Source organism: Megascapheus bottae, chromosome 7 (assembly GCF_031878675.1).
Source record: "Megascapheus bottae isolate mThoBot1 chromosome 7, mThoBot2.hap1, whole genome shotgun sequence".
NCBI lineage: Eukaryota > Metazoa > Chordata > Mammalia > Rodentia > Geomyidae > Megascapheus > Megascapheus bottae.
In genome coordinates, this window is record NC_143515.1 from 31305109 (window position 1) to 31327249 (window position 22141).

Consider the following 22141-nt stretch of genomic DNA (forward strand, 5'->3'; position numbering starts at 1 on the left):
TTTACTCACCCACAATGAGACCGATCTCACAATTCTGGTCATCATAGCCACAGGTCATCATGGTCCCTACCGTGTCATTCACCACAGCCACAATGTCAATATCAAAGTCCTATGAGATCAAAGGGAGGGCTCTTGACCTTTACCATCTCAGAACAAGTGTAAAGAAGGACAGAGAAAGGCAATAAGAGGCCCGGTTCAAATGAAACTCAAGCCTGCCTCCTCAACTCAACATCAAGGAAGATTAGAGCTAGAAGTCTTGGCCAAGACCCAGTCAAACAGCACCTCACATTTACGCTGCTCATCTATATCATAGAGGTCCATCTTCCTGATGCCAGCCTGTAGACTTGTTTATAGCCATCACTGCATTAAGAACAGCCCATCTTGGCTCTTCCAGCTTCACCTCTCCTCTTTTTTCTCCTCTTTTTCCTCCTCCTTTCCTTCCCTCTTCTTCCATCTCCTCCTCCACCTTCTTTCCATCTCTCCTTCCTCATCCTTCCTCAGCTTCTCTTCTGCTAACTTTTCCTCTCTCTGATCCATTCCATTCTCTTATCCAAGTCATATAGCCTTTGCTTGACAGTGATATTCAAGTCTGCAGGATGTTTCCCCCATCAAGGTTAAGGTCTTTTTTTTTATCATATTAACCTCCAAACCTGATCACACACAAAATTATGGGATAAATAGAAAGCAGGAAGGAAAAAGACAAATTCTTTTCTTTCCTTAAGCTCCATAGAACATTCTTGTGCTGAGTTAGAGGACAGATAGGGAAGATTTCAAAGTAGACACAAAAAAGCCTATTAACTCTGAGCTTTTACTCCCCCCACATAGACACTCACCCCTCTCCGCTGGATAGCCTTTCGGAGCAGAGCCACCACATCTCTGCCTTCCACTCCACTGGACTTGAATCCCTTGGTCCACGAGACGAGGTAGCTCTAGAAAAGGATCAAAAAAAGAATACTGACTTCCCATAACTCAAATTCAGACCACACTCCTCCAACAGTTATCAGCACAGCCCTCAGTCATGGATGAATTTGTAGATGGTTTCCTGACTGGCCAGGAAAGAAGAAACTTGGGCCACGAAAAGCCAGATTAATTCAATGGTTCCTTCCTGATTTGTTGCCCTAGAGGGCAAAAGAGGATATAGAACTATCAAAATCAGACACATCTCTCCTCACATCATTAACTCCCCAAGAATCATTCTTTCAAGAGTCTCAGAATACTTTAGATCAAAAGAGTTCCTGATGCCTCATTCTGTAGCCTTTGGGGAAATAGGAACACTGTGCAGTGTCTGTCAGATGAGGTGACAAGAGCATCTCTCTCTGGTACTTCTTCCCCATGCTCTCACAACTACGCACGGTCACCCAGGACTCTCGCCTGAAACTTCATCTGCACCACAGGTCAAGGCCAACACCCACCCAAGTTAGCAGGTCAGCAGCAGGAGGCTTGCAAGTGGTTCCCAGTCCTCCCAACCCCAGGGGAGAGGCCAAAAAGTATCTTACCTCATCTAGTTTAGTCTGATGGCAGGGGAATGAGAAGGTAAAGCCCAAGGGGAGCTTCTTGTCTTTGATTTGTAGCTGATCCATGAAGTTCGCCAGGCATTCAGCAATGTGATCAAACAGCTAAGGACAGATGACACGGGAAAATATGAGCAGAGAGGTAGGAAGCATGGAGATAAAGAACCTAGGCTACTGGCTTGGGGGTTTGGGGGAAGCTAGTTTAATCTGTGCCAACTCCTTACACCCCAGAAGTCTTCATTTGCTCATGAGACTGCCGCATGGACTTGTCCTCAAGATACCAGTAAATCAGTAATTCAATGCATGCAAGGGCTTCACGCTAGGGCACATTAATTATGTCCTCCATTCAAATCTCCATGTCAAAATAACTGTTCACAGGGAGAAATTATGGCCATCATTATCAGAAATTCAGCACATGCTCAAGAGTAGAACATACTTGGGTGGCCCTATCCCTCACCCAACTGATTACCTTGCCAGAAAGCTCATGTCTCTGCCAAGAATTATTTATAACATCCCTGTTTCTTGTGACTGAGGGAAGGATAGGCCACTGGCAATCTATAAATCGACTGCACAAAATTAAAGAACTTTTGTATTTTTCCTCCATTTGAAAAAAAAAAACTAATGACGTGATGTAATATGAATCACATCTTATTTCAAAGTTGATAAATTCTTTTAAAAAATGGAAATTTCAAGCCAATACTGATACCTCATACCTATATGATCTTACCTACTCAGGAGGCTGAGATCTGAAGATCATAGATCAAAGGCAGACCAGGCAGAAAAGTCCATGAATCTCCAATAAACCACTAAAAAGCTGGAGATGGTGGTAGGACACTGACCTTAAGCAAAAAAGCTAAGGAAAACTGGAAGACAACCAAGGATGGGCTGACATTGTCCAATGTGTACATACCTGACTTATGAAGGGGCATCACCAATATATATCACCTTTTAAAATAAGAAGTTTTTATTTTGGTAGGTCATAGGGCTTGAACTCTGTCCCTAATCTCTTCAGCTCAAGGCCAGTGCTCTACCATTTCCAATTTTCCAGTGGTTAGGAGGTAAGAGTCTCATAGACTTTTGTGCCGGGGCTGGCTTACAACTGTGATCCTCAGATCCCAGCCTCCTGAGTAACTGGGATTTACAGGTGTGAGCCACCAGCATCTGGCTAATAACAATTTTTTAATGAAGAAAAAAAAAAAGCTAAGGGACAGTGCCCAGGAGTTCAGGCCTAACAGAAAGGAGAGGAGAGGAGAGGAAATTTTTAACCTTCTCTCATCATCTTCTAAACACTGTAACAGAAAGTCTGGGGACAACATCAGCAACAAGACTTCAAGGTGATCTTCGTGTAGTGAAGTTTAAAGGACAGAATGCTATTTGCATGTACAAAAGATCTGAGATATAGAGGGAGGGAGGCTGACAGGCCTATTGGTTTCTGTGAAACCTTAGGGAAGGTCAAGAGGAGAAACCTAGAAAGATAAGGCTCATCTAGTCTGGGAGGTGACCAGCTCTAACTGAATTCCCTATGTGGATTCTATCCTTCTGTCTTGATCCCATGTGAAGTTAAACACCCCACCCCCCCACCCCTGATCCTGGGCCTTGGACTCCCAAGCCAGAACATTCTCAAAGATAGGCAGGACCAAAGGAACTTGGGGTAACTCTCTTGAGCAGATACCAAGCATTTTATTTTATAAGTTTCTAGAGATATTTTTTTTTTTTAGTAAGTTCTGGTCTATTCAAAGGTTGATGAGAGAGAGACAAAGGGGATTATATTGCATATATTCCCAGTGCCTTCTTTTTTATGTGCTAGTCAAAATGATCTCTACTTCATCAGGTACTGGTGGCTCATGCCTGTAATTCTGGCTACTTGGGAGGTTGAGATCTGAGGATTGTGGTTCAAAGCTACCCCAAGCAGGAAAGTCTCTAAGGGATTAAAGAGATGAACTAATCATTGGAGACGCATGCCCCAGAACTGGAACTTTGTGTGCATGTGTGTGCGTGTGCGGATACAGACATATATACATATACAGTAAATATTACAGCTGCTCAGTCTAGCCTCGTAAATGCTCACTGCCTCAAGTGCTCAATAATCTTATACAGGGTAAAAGAAAAAGGTTATTTGGGCTAGTTTTGGGCTCAAAGAACCTATACCCTTTAAAAGGGAAGAAAAGAAAGACCATCTGCTTCCTTGTCTGTTAGTGGAGGATTAAGGATAAGATGCTGGGGGGAAAGCACTAAAACCTCCCCGCCATAAAAAGGCTCAAAGGGCATCAATGTACAAAGCTTCATTTTCCTCATTGGTTAGAAGATCAGCTCTTTCTTCCTGTAAGATATAGTTTTAAAACCTTAGCGGGGCATGATGGCTCATTGCTGTAATCCTAGCACACAGGAGGGCTAAGACAAAAGGACTAAATTAGAGGCTAGTCTGGTCTACACAGACACCTTGCCTCAAAAAAGTTATGTGTGAATATGAGGTGATGTTGTACTTAATGGGAACTAGTGATCTTTGTTACAACAAAAGATGGCCACAACAACAGCCACACTAAAGTAAGAACCATTCCCTGGTGTAGTTTCAGCTAGAAGCAGTCAGTATTACAAGGCCTGGATTTAGGAGGGAGACGCTTCCTAAGCCACCAAGGATGCTACATTAAGAGACCAAGGTTTGGAAGTGGCGCTGTGCCTCAAGGGGTAAGGGCAGTAGCCTTGAGCTGAAGAGCCCAGGGATAACGCCCAGGCCTAGAGTTGAAATCCCATGCCTCCTCTCCAAGCCACCCCACAATCTAAAAGGTACTAGCCCCCTCTCTTTACAGAGGGGGAGACAGAGGACAGAACTGAATCCAATATATTGCTGAAGACAGGGCTCAACCTCTTCAGTATTTCAGCATGGTAGTACAAGCATGAGAAAGTGATGGAGGAGCCTTTCCTGTGGGATTCCTTCCCAACACTGTGTTAGAGACAGATGGGTGATGCCTTCAGCAGAGCTCCTCCTCCAATTCCAGCCTCTAAATAAGGCAAGAAACTTTACCCTTTGGTCTGCCACCAAAGACAAATACATAGAACCTAAAAATATCTCACTCACTTGCTCCGCTCATAATCAGTCACTTTTCCCAGCAATGGCTTGATTAGGAACAGGAACTAGTAATATGGACTCCACCTCTTCCAAGATGTGTCAGTGTCATCCTATGTGTTTATCACCCATTCGTTTTATTAGTGACACCCTTCTGGGTATAAAACATGGCAGGAATAGCCAGATCTCCTGCTGCTGGGGAGAACTACTGCGAGGCTGGTATTCATAGGTGTTCTGATTGTCACTCTGGCAAGAGAAGATGAAATAGGACAATCCCAAGAGAGGTGTTTGTAGAGCCATACCTGGGTACCAGAGCCTCGCATGATGTCCTCGGGGATGGCATAGATCTGGTTCTCCATCTCCACCTTCTGGAGTCCATTGTCTGTCACTCTTACCCGGAGCACACGGAAGTTTGTCCCTCCAAGGTCCAGAGCCAGAAATTCCCCATGCTCTATAAACAAAGGTGGAGCCACAGTTTAAAAGAGAAAAAACAAGACCAAACTTCCTGAAAGAGATCACTTATAACTTAAAATCCTAGCCAGTGCTGGTGTCTCATGCCTGTAATCCTAGCTACTCAGGAGGCTATGATCTGAGGAACAGTTTGAAACCAGACTGAGCAGACAAATCAGAAACACTATCTGCAAGAAACCATGAAAAAGCTAGAAGTTGTGTTGTGGCTCAAGTAGCAAAGCATTAGCGTTGAACTCAGGCACTGAGTTCATGCCCTGATACAGCATAAAACTGAACTGAACAAAACATTAAAAAAATACTGAAAACCGAGTCCCTCAATAAATAGTGCTGTCTGATGCCCAATGTATTATAAAGGAGATATACAGGAGTTACAGTTAATAAGCCAAGAAATGACTACATATATTTTTTAGGTGTCACCCCCTCCCTGATTTTCTCCCTCCTTTTCCCTTTGTCCTCCCTCCCCCCACCCCAGGTTGTCAAGTTCATTTAACAGTGTCTAGTGAATATTGCTGTTGCATTGGTTTACGCTTTGTCCCACCATCTGTGATTCCTCTTCCCCTCCCCAAAGCAGATAAACAAATACAAGACAAAGGGTACAGAACTCAAAAACCGTGACAAAGGGGAACAAACTGTTGTACCCGAATTTCTAGAACCCCAAAAAGACCACCAGAGGCCACAGCCAAAGCTAAAAAAGGTCGTTTATTTACAAGTCTAGACTCGGGCCTCCGCGTACCAGCAGCCGGCAACGCTGAAAGGCCCTGAGTAAGAACTTTACACTGCTTTTAATGGAGAATCACAATTAACCACTGGTCGAATCAGAACTCAGGTGTCTAACAGCTGAGTACCAAGCTGTTACTACCTGGGGTTCAAGCTCATGGGCCCTAAACAAGGGGGGCGGGGTCATTCCCAGAACTTGGAACAATCTTGGCACAACATTCTCCCCTTTCCCATGATACTTTTAGAGCCAATCTTGGCTATCTCTGCATAATCACACAAGGGCCTAAGGGTCCAGCTAACACAGAAAGAGTTATCAACCAAGGGGAAAAATTCCTTCACCTTGCTCCCTTTCCCGTTTTAACACCAGTAGATGGAAATACACAACTATGAGTATTTACCCACACAAAGTCCCTGTCAAAATACTGCCCATAACTATTATTGATTTTGGCGGCGTAACTTAATTTTTAAAGGGCTACTTTTAGTCCAATCAATCTTCCAAGTTGTTTTGGACAAGGGTTCTATAAGGTCTGGAAACGGATCCCCTGGCTTGGCCTGGGTGTGATGGATCCAAGAAGTTACTCCGTCTACTTTGAGGGCGGTGGGTGTTGTCAGGATGACCTGAAAGGGTCCTTTCCATCGTGGCTCCAGATTTTCTTGCCGGTGGCTATAGACCAGTCACCTGGTCTATAGCGATGAGGCACCAGAGGTGGTTCTGTCTTGTACAGGTCCCTCAGCTTGGGCCAGACTTCTTGGTGAGCCCTTTGCAGGGCTTGGAGTGAAAACAAAAATTCAAAATCACCATCCTCTTCTTTTCTAACAAGATTTTCTTTAAGATTGGGTATTATAGGGGGAGGTCTACCAAACATTATTTTATAGGGGGTAAGTCCTAATTTAAAAGGGGAGTTTCAAACCCCGAACAGAGCATAGGGGAGAAGAGCTACCCAGTTTGCACCAGTCTCCATGGTCAATTTGGTCAGGTTCTCTTTTAATGTTCTATTCATTCTCTCTACCTGTCCTGAACTTTGGGGTCTATAAGCACAATGTAATTTCCAATCTGCCCCAAGTATGGAAGCCAGTCCCTGACTTACCTTCGAGACAAATGCAGGTCCATTGTCCGAACCTATCATTACTGGAAAGCCATACCTGGGTAAGATGTCCTCTAGTATCTTCTTAGCCACTATCTGTGCAGTTTCCCTTTTAGTCCGGAAAGCCTCGACCCAGCCTGAGAAGGTATCTACAAAAACTAACAAATACTTATATATCCATACTTCCCTGGTGTTACTTTAATAAAGTCTACCTCCCAATAGGATCCTGGCTTATCCCCTTGCTGTCTTGCTCCTAAATTTTGCTGATTTCTCCCTACATTATTTAACTGACATACTCTGCAACCTGAAATAATCTGATCAATTTTGATAGCTGCTTCCTTAATTCGTAGTCCAGTTTGTCTTATTAAGTCTTGCATCTTTCTGGCTCCCAGATAAGTACTATGGTGAATTTTTTTAAACACCTTCATCCCTAATTTTTCTGGGAGTACTATGTGACTCCTGGAATCTCTGCGCCATCCATCAAGGAGCTGTACCATAGGTAGTTTCTCAGTCCATTGCAAATCTTCCTCCGTATACCCTGGGATTGGTGGTAAGACTCTGGGTCCTGGGTCTGGGAGCTGGAGGGCTAGAGCTGGAATTGAAGATAAGGCCACCTCCCGGGCAGTCTGGTCAGCCAGATGATTGCCCCTGGACACTAGATCTACAGGTTTCTGGTGTCCTGGGCAATGGACTATTGCCAGTTTCTTTGGTTCCCAAAGAGCAGCCAGGAGTGCCAATATTTCCTCCTTATTTTTGATAGTCTTTCCTTCTGCTGTAAGGAGGCCCCTCTCTCTGTATATTGCCCCCGTGTATGTGGGCGGTGGCAAAAGCATACCAACTGTATAAACTGTCAGTCTTTTATCCTTACCCAGTCTTGAAGCTTGGGTTAAAGCCACCAGTTCCACTCTTTGTGCTGACGTTCCTGGAGGCAGGGACTCAGCCCAGATTACTTCAGTCTCTGAGACTACTGCAGCCCCTGCATACCCCCGTCCTTGGTGTATCAAGCTGCTTCCATCGGTGAACCAGACAATCTCTGCATCTGGCAGAGGCCTATCTTGCAAATCCTCTCTTACTCCATGCACTTGGGCCCAAACCTCAGCACACTGGAAGTGGGGCTTCCAGATCTGGATCGGGCAGTAGCGAGGCTGGGTTAAGGGCAGTTGGAGGCTGGAAAAGAATCTTGAGGGGGTTTAGCAATAGTCCTTGATAATGAATGAGTTGCGCATTACTAAGCCATCGGTCTGGGGGCTGTTTAAGAATGCCCTCGATAGCGTGAGGTGTTGTGACCTGTAACTCCTGTCCCAGGGTCAACTTATTTGCATCCTTTACCATCAATGCTGTGGCTGCAATCATTCAGAGGCAGGGAGGCCATCCAGCAGCCACAGAATCCAGCCTTTTAGATAGATAAGCAATGGGTCTTCTCCAGGGACCCAGATGTTGAGTCAGGACTCCTTTAGCTACTCCTTTACTCTCATCCACAAATAACTGGAAGGGTTTGAGAACATCCGGGAGTCCCAAGGCTGTGGCAGACAATAAAGCTGTCTTTATTTGTTGGAAAGCCTGTTCAGCTTCCTCTGTCCAACAAAAAGGTTGCTGATCCTTAGTAGCCAAGTACAAAGGCTTGGCCAGTTCCGCAAATCCGGGAATCCACAGTCGGCAAAATCCAGCTGTCCCCAAAAATTCTCGCACCTGTCGTTGTGATTGTGGTCTGGGTATGCGGAGCACTGTCTCTTTGCGGGTAGCCTAAATAGGTTACCTCAGTCTTGTAGATCTGTGCTTTCTTCGCCGAGGCTCGATAGACCAGCTTTCCTAAGGTTTGTAGGAGGTCCTTCGTCCCCTGGATGCACCCTTTATGAGTCTGTGCCGCTATTAAAAGATCATCGACATACTGTAAAAGGGCCAAATTGATGTGTTTTTGTCTGTACTCACTTAGATCCTCGTGGAGGGCCTCATCAAATAGTGTGGGTGAGTTTTTAAATCCTTGTGGCAGTCGGGTCCAGGTCAGTTGCCCATTAATGCCCTTTTCTGGGTCAGTCCATTCAAATGCAAAAAGTTCTTGGCTTTTGGGGGCCAAAGGCAAACTGAAGAAAGCATCTTTTAAATCCAAGACCATATACCACATTTTTTCACGGTCAAGAGTACTCAGGAGGGTATAAGGATTAGGCACAGTTGGGTGTATGTCCATAACCCGCTTGTTAACCTCTCGTAAGTCCTGCACTGACCGATATTCTCCTGTGTGAGGCTTGCGTAATGGCAGCAATGGAGTGTTCCAGGCTGACCGGCAAGGTCGCAGCACTCCCTGGTCTAAGAGGCGGCGAATGTGAGGAGTTATTCCTACCCGAGCCTCTAAAGACATAGGGTACTGTCGAACTCGAACAGGGTCGGCCATTCCGAATTACAAAGAGTAATTAGTTTGTTTTTACTCAAATCAGAACCTCTGCTTCTAACATCCTTAAAATTCATTATTAGAAGAGCAAGCGGAGTAGTACCCACCTCAGGGGAAGATATCCAAATCAATAAAACAAACAGAAAATACAAAAACACAAACAACAAAAACAACATGTGCGCGCTTAAACCAATAACCAGAAGGGAATTGTTAACCAGAGGGGCGATCACAACACAATCGTCCTAACAGCAGTTCCCCAATACAGCCTGAATGGGAGTATCAAACAGAGGGATGGTCGCAACACGACCATCCTAACAACAGCTCCTCAATACAGCCTGGATGGAACTATCAGACAGAGGGATGGTCGCAGCACAACCATTCTAACAATAGTTCCCAATAAGGGCACAAGGGACGTCTCCCACTGGTCCCGTCAACAATCCTATAGCACATCTGCCAGGATTCTTCGTTGACCCCAAATACAGAACCTATAGGCAACCCAGATTAACAAATTATCAGATAAAACACAATACAGAGACAAAGAGACAAACGAAGCCAGCCTATTTACGGCGGTTTTTCCACGACCCGTTGATTAGGCGTCTGAGTGGGCTTGGGGGTTCCCGGCCAATGCACCAATTGTACCCGAATTTCTAGAACCCCAAAAGGATCACCAGAGGCCACAGCCAAAGCTAAAAAGGGTCGTTTATTTACGAGTCTAGACTTGGGCCTCCGCGTACCAGCAGCCGGCAACGCTGACAGGCCCTGAGCAAGAACTTTACTCTGCTTTTAAAGGAGAATCACAATTAACCACTGGTCGAATCAGAACTCAGGTGTCTAACCGCTGAGTACCACCTGGGGTTCAAGTTCATGGGCCCTAAACAAGGGGGGAGGGGTCATTCCCAGAACTTGGAACAATCTTGGCACAACAAAACCAAAGGAAAAGAGAAAAGAAATACCTGTTTCCATTTTCTTAGAGTTCATTTCCACAAGCCTCATTCATAGGGAAATGGAAAGACTCGAAAAATTTAGAAAAAATTATATTAAATGAAGCCAGACCCAAAAGAACATAAGCTGTATGGCTCCCTCATTTGTAATAACTAGAATATATCCATAAATCTATAAATTAATCCAGTGGATAGTAAAACACAAATAATTACATTTGGGCATGATTAAACAGTGCTAAGCATTCATACAATGAGTAAAAAGGAAGATAAATTCTTAGATGAGGATCATAGTGGGCCTTACTTCCTAATGCTTAGCACTTTTATGTTAACCTTATACTTCACATCAACAATGTGACAGTTTCATATCCAACAGTGGGGCCCCCCTTCCTCCCTTCACAAGATCTACTCCTTACTACATGTTAAGCAAGTCGCCGTGGAGCTCCAGGGCCCCACAGGCCTATACCATAATTCAACTCTATTCTTCATATCCAAAAATTGCTCTTTAATATCTATATACTTCAATGGCAATGTCTTATACAGGATAAGGTCACATTGTTATAAAGTCAATGGGTCTAGTACACTGCTAAGCAGGTGCCCCTGAAGGAACTCAGGCTTAGCAGTATTTGAGAGAATGCTAAGACTCAGAGCATGTAAAGCCAAGAATCGGTGCATAGCTGGGCACAGTGTCCCAGAATCACACCTGTAATCTTAGCTACTCGGGAAACACATCTGAGGATCACAGTCCAATGCCAGCCCAGGCAGACAAATCCAAGAGACTTCATTCAAGCCATAAGGGTTTTGAAGGAATAACAAAGCAGATAGAAGGACTCTGGAAAAGTTTGGGGTCAAACCTTCCTGTGCAACTAAAAAGATGGAGTTCCTTCCCCCCAGAAAATAAGCAGTGCAGACAGGAAACATCTAGATTCTGGACAAATAACACAGCTAACTACAGGGACATGCTCCATTGTAGATCACAGAATGAAAATGCTGAGTGGCTAGTAGGCAAGGGCCAGCAGGGAGGGGAGGTGGCTCACCCACACTGCACTGCATCCTCCTGATAGGCAAAGGCCCCACAAGTCTCCCACTGATCTACCCCATTCCTCCTCAAAGAGCACGGGAACTTCCTAGGAAACCGTTTATTGACTTATTCTTCAATACTGAATCTCTCTCCTAATAGAAATTGAAATGGAACAGAATGGACAGTCACACTAAATGAAACCAACAAGACAGGCTGGTTCATTGATAGCACCAATGCAGCCCTTAGAGCACAAAAGGGAAACCAAGAGCAAACATATCCCATGGGCTTTCCCCCAGGACTCAACGCATAGCAGTAAGTGCTGTCATGGTCAAGCCTTTGGGCCTCAATCATTCCATTTCTAAATGGTGCCAATGGTTCACATCTGTAATCCTAGCTACTCTCAAGAGGCTGAGATCTAAAGATGAAGGTTCAACAGCTGCCCAAGAGACTCTAATCACCAAAGACCAGGGGAAAAAAAGAAGTGGAGCCGTGGTTCAAGTAACACTGGCCTTGAGTAAAAAAAAAAAGTTAAGGGACAGTGTTCAGGCCCTAAGTTCAAGAGCCAGTACAACCACAAAACATTTTAAAAGTAATAATAAAGTAAAACCAAACGGGAACACCATATTTAATAAGATGGTCGTGAAGAAGAAATATGCTTCGAGCACTGAATTATGCCAAGAATGTAAGGCACACTCTCTAAGTGCTAAGAAGTTTCTCCACAGGTTTTCAGCAAACAACAATACTCCACACCTTCCCAGACAGCCTCCCGAGGCGGAGTTAGGAGGGAATGCTATGGTGACCTCTCTAAGAAAAGCTATTGGGATTCGTACTCATTTTCCATCATAGGTCCTGGAGGCAGCCTCATGATTCATGCTAGTTGTTGGCTCACTAAAGCAACATCAACCTCATTTGGGAGAATTTTTGTCTGGTCCATGGCCCTGAGCAACTTTCCCAGAGACTTTGATTCTGAGCCTTCTCTGGTCATGGGATCTCCGCCAGATGATAGGAAATACAATGTAGTAGCTGTCATGAGGGATGAAAAGGAACATCACGAATGAACTGCCTTATCAGCACTCCCAGGTCCAGGACACATGCAGTCTGCTGAATCAGTTACCATGGGGGAAGGAGGTGACCAGGGGTGTCCTAGCTGGTGACCACGCAAGACCAGCCCTGCTGGATTCAGCCCAGCACAGCTCCATCACGAATGTGACTTTGTTGACAAATAACTTATATTGCTGGAAATTCTGTTCCAAGGAAGGAATATTGCGTTTTCCTTAGATTCTTCAGGAACAGACATCCTTTTACATCTCTTCTCCCCAGCACTCTTGTCACAAACACACATATCCACAGCTAATAGTTAAGGACTGTGCCCTTTCCAGAATCTGAGGCACTAGACACTGACGTACTCATACTCATAGCATGCATGGGAGTTGTGGTTGAGGGCTGGAGCTTAGAGATGGATGGATAGGCCCCATAAATCTCCAGTAATTACAGTTGATATGAGCTATCTCACCCTAAATTTTCCCATCAATGGCTCATTTATTAAATGAGAGACTTAGTAGATGGGAAGCCCACCCTATAGATGCCTTTAACAGAAGACAAACATGGTTTGTTAAGCAATGAGCACCTCACGTATTTATAAATGTTAATTTACTGATCCTAAGGAGCTCAGGTAAACATTACAATTCAAATTAATGAGAAATATCCAGGCTCCAATCAACCAATTCCAACCAAGATGCTGATCTTATCTGGTTCTCGGCCAGTGAGACTGTTCATAGGAAAGTTGTGAACTTTCAAATGAGCTTTTCTTTAACAATGTCAAAAGCATTGGACCTTGAGGAAGCAGAGGCCCCTAAATGGGCCTGGTTAATGGAGGAAGTGATGCTGTGTCTCAAAAGTTGACTCATTTGGTTAAGGTCATGCAGGGGCAAGTAAGAGCCAGTGTTACAGTCCATCTGACCCCAAAGCTTCTAGTTCCTGGAAGCTATAAAGTAGTGAAAAAGAAATCAAAGACACCTTCACATTTATCAGTTTACCCAATATGCCCCTTATGGGCTTATTACGTGACTAAGTCCTCTTAGATTTAACCTTTCACACTGAATAGCGGGATGAGAGAATGAGGTGACAGGTGCACAGACACTGACAAAGCTAACTACCATGCTCTAGAGTGCAACCTGGAACCTAATAAAGCTGACAGAGGCAGGGTGTTCTCCCATTCCAACCAGAGAAAGGGCATCAGCTGCCTAGAGAAAGGAAAAAAGTGGAAAGGAAGGAAAGGACGGAGGGAGGGAGGGAGGGACCTTAACTAAATGGTACTGGCCCCTGCTAAAAAGAAATGGAGATGGGGGCCAGGAGTTTGGCCTAGTGGTAGAGTGCTTGACTAGCATGCACGAAGACCCAGGTTCGATTCCTTGGTACCACATACTTAGAAAGAAAAAAAAGCCAGAAGTGGTGCTGAGGCTCAAGTGGTAGAGCTCTAGCCTTGAGAAAAATCCAAGGACAGTGCTCAGGCCCTGAGCTCAAGCCCAGGACTGGCAAAAAAAAAAAAAAAGAGTCTCAGAAATGGAGATGGGGGGACCAGGTGCCACTCTGTGTCACACTGCCCCAACAGTGAAGACCTGCAGTCTGTTGGCTGATTCATTTCCCAGCCTAGATGACCAATCAATCAGCCTACTTTCAGTTCCACTCTTATCAGATACATAAGGTCAGCAAGATAAAGGAGTTCCAGTTTCTCCTGGGAACTCACCTGTCACTGGCAAATGACAAAGACCAAAATGGTATCTGACTAAACACCTGTTCATGAAAAGAAAGTCCATGTCACATTAGTTGATGTGACTTCAGTTATTTACTTGAACAAGCTTAATACTGTTGCATGTTGGAGGGGTGGAGAAGGTGTGACGGAATAAGGGAAGGGCACCGGAAAGGAGAAGAGTGAGCAGATGCAGTTATTATAGTCAGTGTACACTATGTAAAACCTGAACTATATAACTTGAGGGTAGAAAAGAGATGGAGAAAAATGGAAGAGATGGATGAAAAATATGATCAAGATGCACTGTACTTATAACCTGGCTTCTGGGATTGAAACCCTTTGTACAATTACATAATAAATCCATAGATCATTTTTAAACCATGTGTTAGTGGGCAAGCCTGGTACCTGCTGAATTTTCAACCAAGTCTATTTCCAATAGACAGATACTTGCCACCAATTAAAATAGAATACCACCTGTTCCCTCATTGGGCACTCAGGGCAGTGTGCCAGCCAGTGTCTAAGAATGATCTGCAGACTTGTTTTGGTTTGGTTTCATACTTTCAAGCAGTAGTGCCCCTTCATGCAAAACTGAGTGCTGGGCCAGGAGCCCAGCCTCAGACTCCACAAGCCCACTTTGCACACATGGCTTGTAAAGTGTTCCCAGATGCAGGTCATCCAGGCAGGTGGCAAGATCTGAATACAGCAAGAGAAGACACTGGTTTACTTCAGCTCAACTCCTGTACCCCTTGTCCAGTTATATCTCTAATTATGTCTTTTAAATCAGGTACTGTATAATTTCATATGGTTAAGTTTGGGACTGAAGTCTGCTCCCTCCAGAAAAACTGAAGTCAAGAAACGTTTAAAAAAATACTATTTTACAAGTCAGAAACCGAAACCATTTAAAGACTTCTTAACACAATGCTTTACATCTGTCACTAGTTGTTTTAACATTGAGCATGGATGAGCTACCAAATCCTTTACAGTGACCTGATGCTAAGCAACCACTGACTTGACAGAAAGAATAACTAGAATAAGTTGGAAAGGTTGTTCAGCAGACAACATGAGCTAACTGGGCTTAGGAAACTGTCAAAAGAAAAGGAAAGACACAGGGGAGGACAGAGGTTTCTTTTTTTTTTTTTTTCAGAGGTTTCTTATAATGCTATGGGATGGACCAGTTGGTAGTTGCCAACCAAAAATGGCATCCAGAAACACTACAACACCAGGTTTCCATGACATGGATATAGCACATGTCCAATGCCATTACCAAAGACTCTGGTTCTCAAGCAGGCCAGATGCATTCTAAAAAGGAGTCTACCAGCACTCTGGGGATGGGTTAGTGCCAGGGAGGTTAGCTGCTGTGACAGTTCAGCAAATCAGCAATGGAAGCCCAGGGTTCTGGTGGGGGAGGTCACCTCTTCGTTTGCCCAGAATGGAAGGATTTCCAGTGACATAAGATGTTCAGTAGTGAAAGTATCCTAGGGAAATTATATTTGGACAAAATCCAGAGCTTGCAGCTCTACCTGCACACCTGCATGTGGCAACATTTTCTTAATCATATTCAAAATTATCTTTAAATATTGTACAAATGGGTTTCAATTCAACATATATCAATTTATGTGTCTATTATTTCCCTTCCCTGCCATCTATTCCAACCCCATCTGTCTTTTGAGTTAGGGTCAAAGGCATATATCCAGAACAAACAGACACATACACACATACTCTCTCCACTCTTTACATCCAGAAGCACAGTTTGTCAAAACTGAATACAGCCAGGGGTGGTGGCTCACACCTGTAATCCTAGCTACTCAGGAGGCTGAGATCTGAGGATCAAGGTTCAAAGCCAACCTGGGCACTAAAGAACATGAGACTCTTATCTCCAATTGACCATTAGAAAACAGGAAGTGGGACCGTGGTTCAAGGGGTAGGATGACAGCATTGGGCTGAGGCTCAGGTATAATGCCCAGGCCCAGACCCCCCCCCCAAAAAAAAATTGAATACAACACAGAAGAGAGCATGGCTCCCATGACAAAATGTCTACTCAACAAATGTGAGGCCCAGAGTAGTTGGGGGTAAAGGGACTATTTTTTTAATACAGTGAAAGACAAGGTGTTTGGCACAATGCCTAGCATACGTAAAGGCCATCTACCATATGTAAACTATCAGCACAATCATTTGTATTTCTGGCACCATATAAATACACTCACTAACTTATTTGTATGCTAGCTGTTTGCTTTAAGTCTCTGTTGCCTGGCTGTTAATACAATGCACAGCAACCAAGATAAGGGATTTGCTCACGGTTTTACCAGCTCATATAAAACCAATCACTGGTCCAGTCTCTATTTATCATCTCGTATACTTGAATTATGTGGCAGGATATCGCTCTCTAATTATCTACAACCTTTATCTCTCAGAGGGCTAATTTTCCATATTCAAAGGCAAGGCACAGGTAGCTTGGCACACCATGGCTTGCCTTACAGAGGAAAGGAACCTCAGATAGGTTTTTGTTATCAAACTTAACAGCTACATGGAAGTTCCCAAAAAAAGAATTGGTGAATTGTGTTGGTCATGTAGGAGACCCAGAAGCATACATGTAGTGCTACTGGTGATCTTAACAAACCAGAGTTGGCATGCAGCTGGCTAAGTTGAAATCTCAACAGGTGCCTGCTGTCTCTAAATCAAGTTATTTTCCTATAATCAGTTGCCAGTAGCTCCTATGTGTAATCCTAGTTACTCAGAAGGCTGAGATTGAGAGTTTGAGACCAGCCCAGGTAGGGGGGATAAAAAGCCATGAGCCTCTATCTCCAAAAACAAAACTAGCAAAAAAGCAAAATCCAAGCTGGAGGCTCAAGTGATTTAGCATCAATCAAACAAGCAAGATAGAAAGCAGCATGAGGCCCTGAGTTTAGAGTCCAGTAGTGCAAAAATTAAAAAGAAAGTGTCATGCCTGACAGATAAAAATAAAATAAATGCTTCTTTTCTCCAATTCTTGCGAAAGTTAAGAGGGTATATAGACAATAAATATTGGTGAGAATAGAAGAATATGCAGAACCCTCACATATTGTCGATGGCCACATAAAATGGCTTAACAGAGAGAGGTCTGGCAGTTTTTAAGTATTTACAACAAACTATGGCCCAGGTGTTTATCCAAGAAACTGAAAATGCATGCTCACAAAAGGCTTATGTAAGAATGTTCACAACAACTGTCCGGTATCAGTCAATATTCATATGATTTCAATAATATCCTGGAGTCAATAATCAAAAGGAATGAACTATTCAAGATCCCAAGGTAGATAAATCCCAGTGAGGAAAAGGAAAACACTTGCACTGAAAACAACTACTAAGCTAGGTATCAATGATTTCCACCTGTCATCCTAGTTACTCAGAAGGCTGAGAGCTGATCTTTCCAGATCAGAGGTATGAATGCTGGAGAAACAGGGCTCTGATAAAATCCAAATTGAGCAGACATCACTGGAGCGACGGTCTGGAGACTTCTGTCGAGCAGCGGTCATTGCTAGCAGCCCAGACTTCTCCCCACGTCCCCACACCCTGTGGCCTTGTTGAGGAAACAGGTGCACCAGCAAGAGCCTAGCTGTGTGTGACTACATCCAGGGTCTGTCTGTATGGTCATGAATGCACTCTTGGTCTTCTCTACAGAGCTTCTTAGGAAAGCCAACAATGAACGTGAATTGTCCTTCTCTATCTATTGAGGAATCCCTAACCCTTTTTTGCCTCATGCCATAGCTCATACCACTTCCAAGTAACAGAACATAATCCTGATGTTAACCATGTTAAGACCAACCTCAACAGTAGTAACAGCTGGCGTTTACTCTATGTAGCAGTGCTATGCATAGGTCCATACATATGCACATGCACACATGTGTACCCACTCAGGTTGAGTGTGGTCTTGATGCCTTTAGCTTGGTATCTATAGCATGACTCCTGCCTCATCCCAAGACCATTAGATATCTGATCTTGGGAAAATTATTTGGCCATCCAAGCCTCCAATTCCTGGGGCACTGGTGGCTTACACCGATAATCTTAGCTACTCAGGAGGCCAAGATCTGAGGATCAACGTTCAAAACTAGCCCAGAAAGGGAGGCCCATGAGACTCTAGCAAAAAGTCAGAAGTAGAACGGGAGTAGTCATGGTTCAAGTGATAGAACACCAGCCTTGAGCAAAAAGGCTCGGGGATAGCACCCTAACCCTGAGTTCAAAGCCCCAGGATGTGCATAAACAAAAGGATTAAAATATTAAAAACCTTTACTTTCTTCATTTTTTTTGCCAGTCCTGAGGCTTGAACAGAGCCTGAGCAGTGTCCCTGAACTTCTTTTTCTCAAGGCTAGCACTTTCTCACTTAAGGCACAAGTCCACTTCCTGCTTTTTCTGGTTATGTGGTACTGAGGAATCAAACCCATTGTTTCATGCATGCTTGGCAAAAATTCTACCACTAAGTCACATTTCCAGCCTACTTTATAATATTTTTTGAAAAGTAATAATAAATGAATGCAGATGTTCAGCATAGTTTTTGTTTTGTGTTGGTTTTTTTTTTTTTTGGTCAGTCCTAGGGCTTGAATTCAGGACCTGGGCACTGTCCTTGGATAATTTTTGCTCTGCCACTTGAGCCACAGAGCCACTTCCTTATTTTTGAGTATGTGGTACTGAAGAATCGAACCCAGGCCTTCAGGAATGCTAGGCAAGCGCTCCACCACTAGACTACACTCCCAGTCCCAGTTCTTTCACCAGAACGCATACCTGGACAATAACTAAACTTCAAGAGCTAATAAATTTATCAGAATAACAAACAAAACATAGAAACCAGTACGGTTTCAAATCAGGGCAAAGTAGGTAGGTACAGTAAATGTGCCAATCTAGAGGTTCTAGGGGGGAGAATTTTCAGCGCCCCCCCACACACACACCTCAAGAGGCTCATTATATGGCTGAGGCACACATGAGAATGATCTTGAACAAGGTCAGCCTCAGAGATGGAACCAGGCCAGGCTCCAAGACTTCAGCAAACATACTTACTTTAGGAACTGTATAAAGACTTGTTAGACAAACCAGGTTCTTATTAGAGACACCAGTGAGCCTCAAGAGCACAGTATGATGGAAATAGGTGAGTACAACTTCCTTTCTGCAGCCCCAGTTCCTCTGCAGACATCTCACCACCTGCGGCTTACTAGCTTCTCTCCTTTCTCAGCTTCTTGGACTCCCGTGCTTCCTGGCTCTTCCTTTGCCCTGAAAGCTGCCCTTGAGCTCCTTCTATCAATCTCTATCCATAAGATGAAATCGCTCTTTGAGTGGCACACCAGAGAACAAGGATTCTGTATCCAAACAGGATTAAACAAACTTCAGAGCCTTCAATACCTAACTGTACAACGCTGTGGCTCTTCACATGGTCTCCATATTTCACTTTGTGTGATGTTTTATGTTTTTTTTAATCTCACTAAGTAGGACTCAGTCTGCCCTCAAACTCCAACCTTTTGCCTCACTTTCCCAAGTACTCAAACTATGGGCATGACCATAGTATCTTTATTTAGACTTCCAGGCCTTTCTCATGGAGGAACAATCAATCATGGACAATTTGAACTATCCTGTTTTCCCAGCATGCCTGCGGAATATACCCATAGAGATGCTCAGATCGGGGTAGGCCAGAGTGAGCACCCTTGCCCGTAGTTCTGAGCAAAGCCTGCTTCGTTGGTCTATGATCACCAGTGTGGCCAATTTCTATGAAATTACAAAACTTCACAACTGAGCCAAGAAGGCTTTGTCAACACCAGGGTAGAAAACAAGTTGCTGTCAGCAGTGTCCTAGGATGGCTGACAAAGACGAGCTTTGACTTTGACCATTCAGGCTGTCTCCATGTTGACTGCCAAGGCTGCCAGCTTTTCCTAGTCTTTCTGCCCATCCTCAGTCCCCAGCCTTCAATTCCCTGTGTGCCTACATCAGCCCGCGTTGGCTTCGTTAGCTTGACGTCAAAGAAAACTTCACTGACATGGAATCCTTTGGGTGCTTGAATGGAAACAACCAACCAAGTGTCCATCGAGAAGCCCTTAGGGCATCTCGCTCCACCCCCCAGATTCAGTACCTGTCCCATCTGGAGTAGACCTCACAAAGGTGGGCAGCATTTTCACTGAAGCAGTAGGGTGGGTGGTGGCTCCAAGCCCCTTCTCCATCTCCTTGAGGAACCGCTTGGAAATTTCCAGAAGAGTCTCATCAGATAGACGCATGTGGTAGAGATACTGGTCAACCTGAAAAAAAGAAGAAAACAAGAATGGACCAATGGGTTAGTAAATTAGAGTATAGTCTCTGTCATGGAATGGCACCCAGCCCTTCAAAAGAATAAAAACCTGTCGAGGACAGAAATTATTAAACCCAACTCACAAGAACTGACTTGGCAAACCGTTATCTTTGTTTTTTAAAAAAAAATCATAGTATTTTTTTTAATGGCTTTAATTTTATTCCTAGAGAATGGTGAACCAGGGGAAAAGGTGCTAAGGTGTCCTCAAAGAGACTAGGTTGAAAACACATGACAACATCCCTGGGCTATGGCTCATCCCTGACAATCTCTTCTTCTACACTACGTTTCCCATGCCCAGCCACGTCAGTCCTAGCACTCCTCCTGTTAGGCCCAGTAGCCACCAGTTTTTCCTAGACTTATACCATTTTCTGGTTCTATATCTACATTGCAAACCTTAGACGGGCCCCACACAAGCCAGCTACTCATCACCTCCAAATCTTACAGCATCTGCAGTTTGGAAATAAATACTGACAGACGCTTCTGGACTTATAAATGGGATGACATCATAAGAAGCCCATAGTAAGTTAAAAATACAAGTGGAAAATTCATTTAAACCCTAACCTACTAGACATCATGGTTTAACCCCTGTGACTATGGGGTTGCCTGGGAGCTGTGCCTCACTGCCACATCGCAAGATTTCATCCCACAGATCACTGTCTGAGCAAAGATCAAATAATTTGAAGTCCAATTATGACTGAATGCATATCACTTTTCCGTTATCACAAAATCAAGAAACCATAAATTGAACTATCATATGATGGGAGGTTATATATAATAATAAATTAGAAACACCAAGGGTTGTAGAATGATGTCTGTTTATTCTTGCATCCCCGGAAGCAATCACCATGCCTGACACTGTGTAGGACCTTTGCATAAATGCTAATAGAACCTCTACAGTGCTTAGAAGAGGTAACTCTCCTTAGTTATTTCACTGATCTTGTTCCTAATCTGAATGGATGAACTTTTCCTACTAAAACTCCAGATGGAGAAGCACCAGCTCAGACTGTCCCTCCTGGAAACTCTCTTCAGCTTTGACAGTGGATAGTCTTATTCTATTTTCTCCCATTAGGAAAACAGTCTTTTTTGGAGAGGACACTGATCTTCCTACCTCTACCTCCTACCTAGCTAGCATTACAGGTGTGCATTTGGCCAACCTGGGCTTGAACTATGAGCCTCATATCTCCTCGTCAAACATTCCTTATCTTCCAAGTGATGACCTAAGGCTCTATCTTACTTGAATTCCACTGCTTTTTTCTTTTCTGGGGGGCTAGGAGTGGTGGTGGTCCTGATTCTGGGTGCAAAAGCTGTCCCTAAACTTTTTTGCCCAAGGTTAGTGTTCTGCTACTTTGAGTCACAGCTCCATTTCCAGATTTTTGGTGGTAAGTTGGAGAGAAGAGTGTCACAGACTTTCTTGCCTTGGCTGCCTTAAAATTGCTATTCTCAAATCTCAGTGCCCTGAGTAGACAGAATTATAGGGATGAACCACCAGTGATCTGTTTCGTTGTGAATTTCTGCCTTCTTGTTTTACACGTTCCTTGGGTGGTAAAATTCAGGGTCTGTGTGGGCCACAGGACCACTATTCTTGCTGGCCTTTCTGGTAAGGTGGGAACTTCCTGTCTGGCCTTTCTGGTGTGGTGGGAACTTCCTGTCTGACCTATGGTTTCTGGATGATTCTAGCATTGGGTGTTTCATGCAGAAAGACCAAGAGGAAGGATGTGTAAAAACCACAGGCCCTGCATCTTAAATTAAACAGTCCCCCTTCACCTAGAAGCTCTTTGAATTTTCAAACTCAGGAGTAGCGGGCTCCTGGGTAGGATGAAATTATTCCCAGTTTATTAAGGTCACTAGAAAGGTTTCATTAATCACCTAATGCCACAGCCTACTAAACATCCTACTGGAGG

General features: G+C 44.0%; 1 protein-coding gene across 1 annotated transcript in view; it reads right to left on the minus strand.

The window, feature by feature from the left end:
* Hk2 (hexokinase 2) overlaps positions 1 to 22141 on the minus strand; it is a 60407-nt gene that overhangs the window by 18166 nt on the left and 20100 nt on the right. The window contains exons 2-6 of the mRNA XM_090336605.1: positions 20028 to 20190; positions 4878 to 5026; positions 1497 to 1616; positions 834 to 929; positions 10 to 109 (exon numbers count right to left, since the gene is read on the minus strand). Coding sequence (XP_090192731.1) covers positions 10 to 109; positions 834 to 929; positions 1497 to 1616; positions 4878 to 5026; positions 20028 to 20190 — 628 coding nt within the window. The remainder of the gene's footprint in view (positions 1 to 9; positions 110 to 833; positions 930 to 1496; positions 1617 to 4877; positions 5027 to 20027; positions 20191 to 22141) is intronic.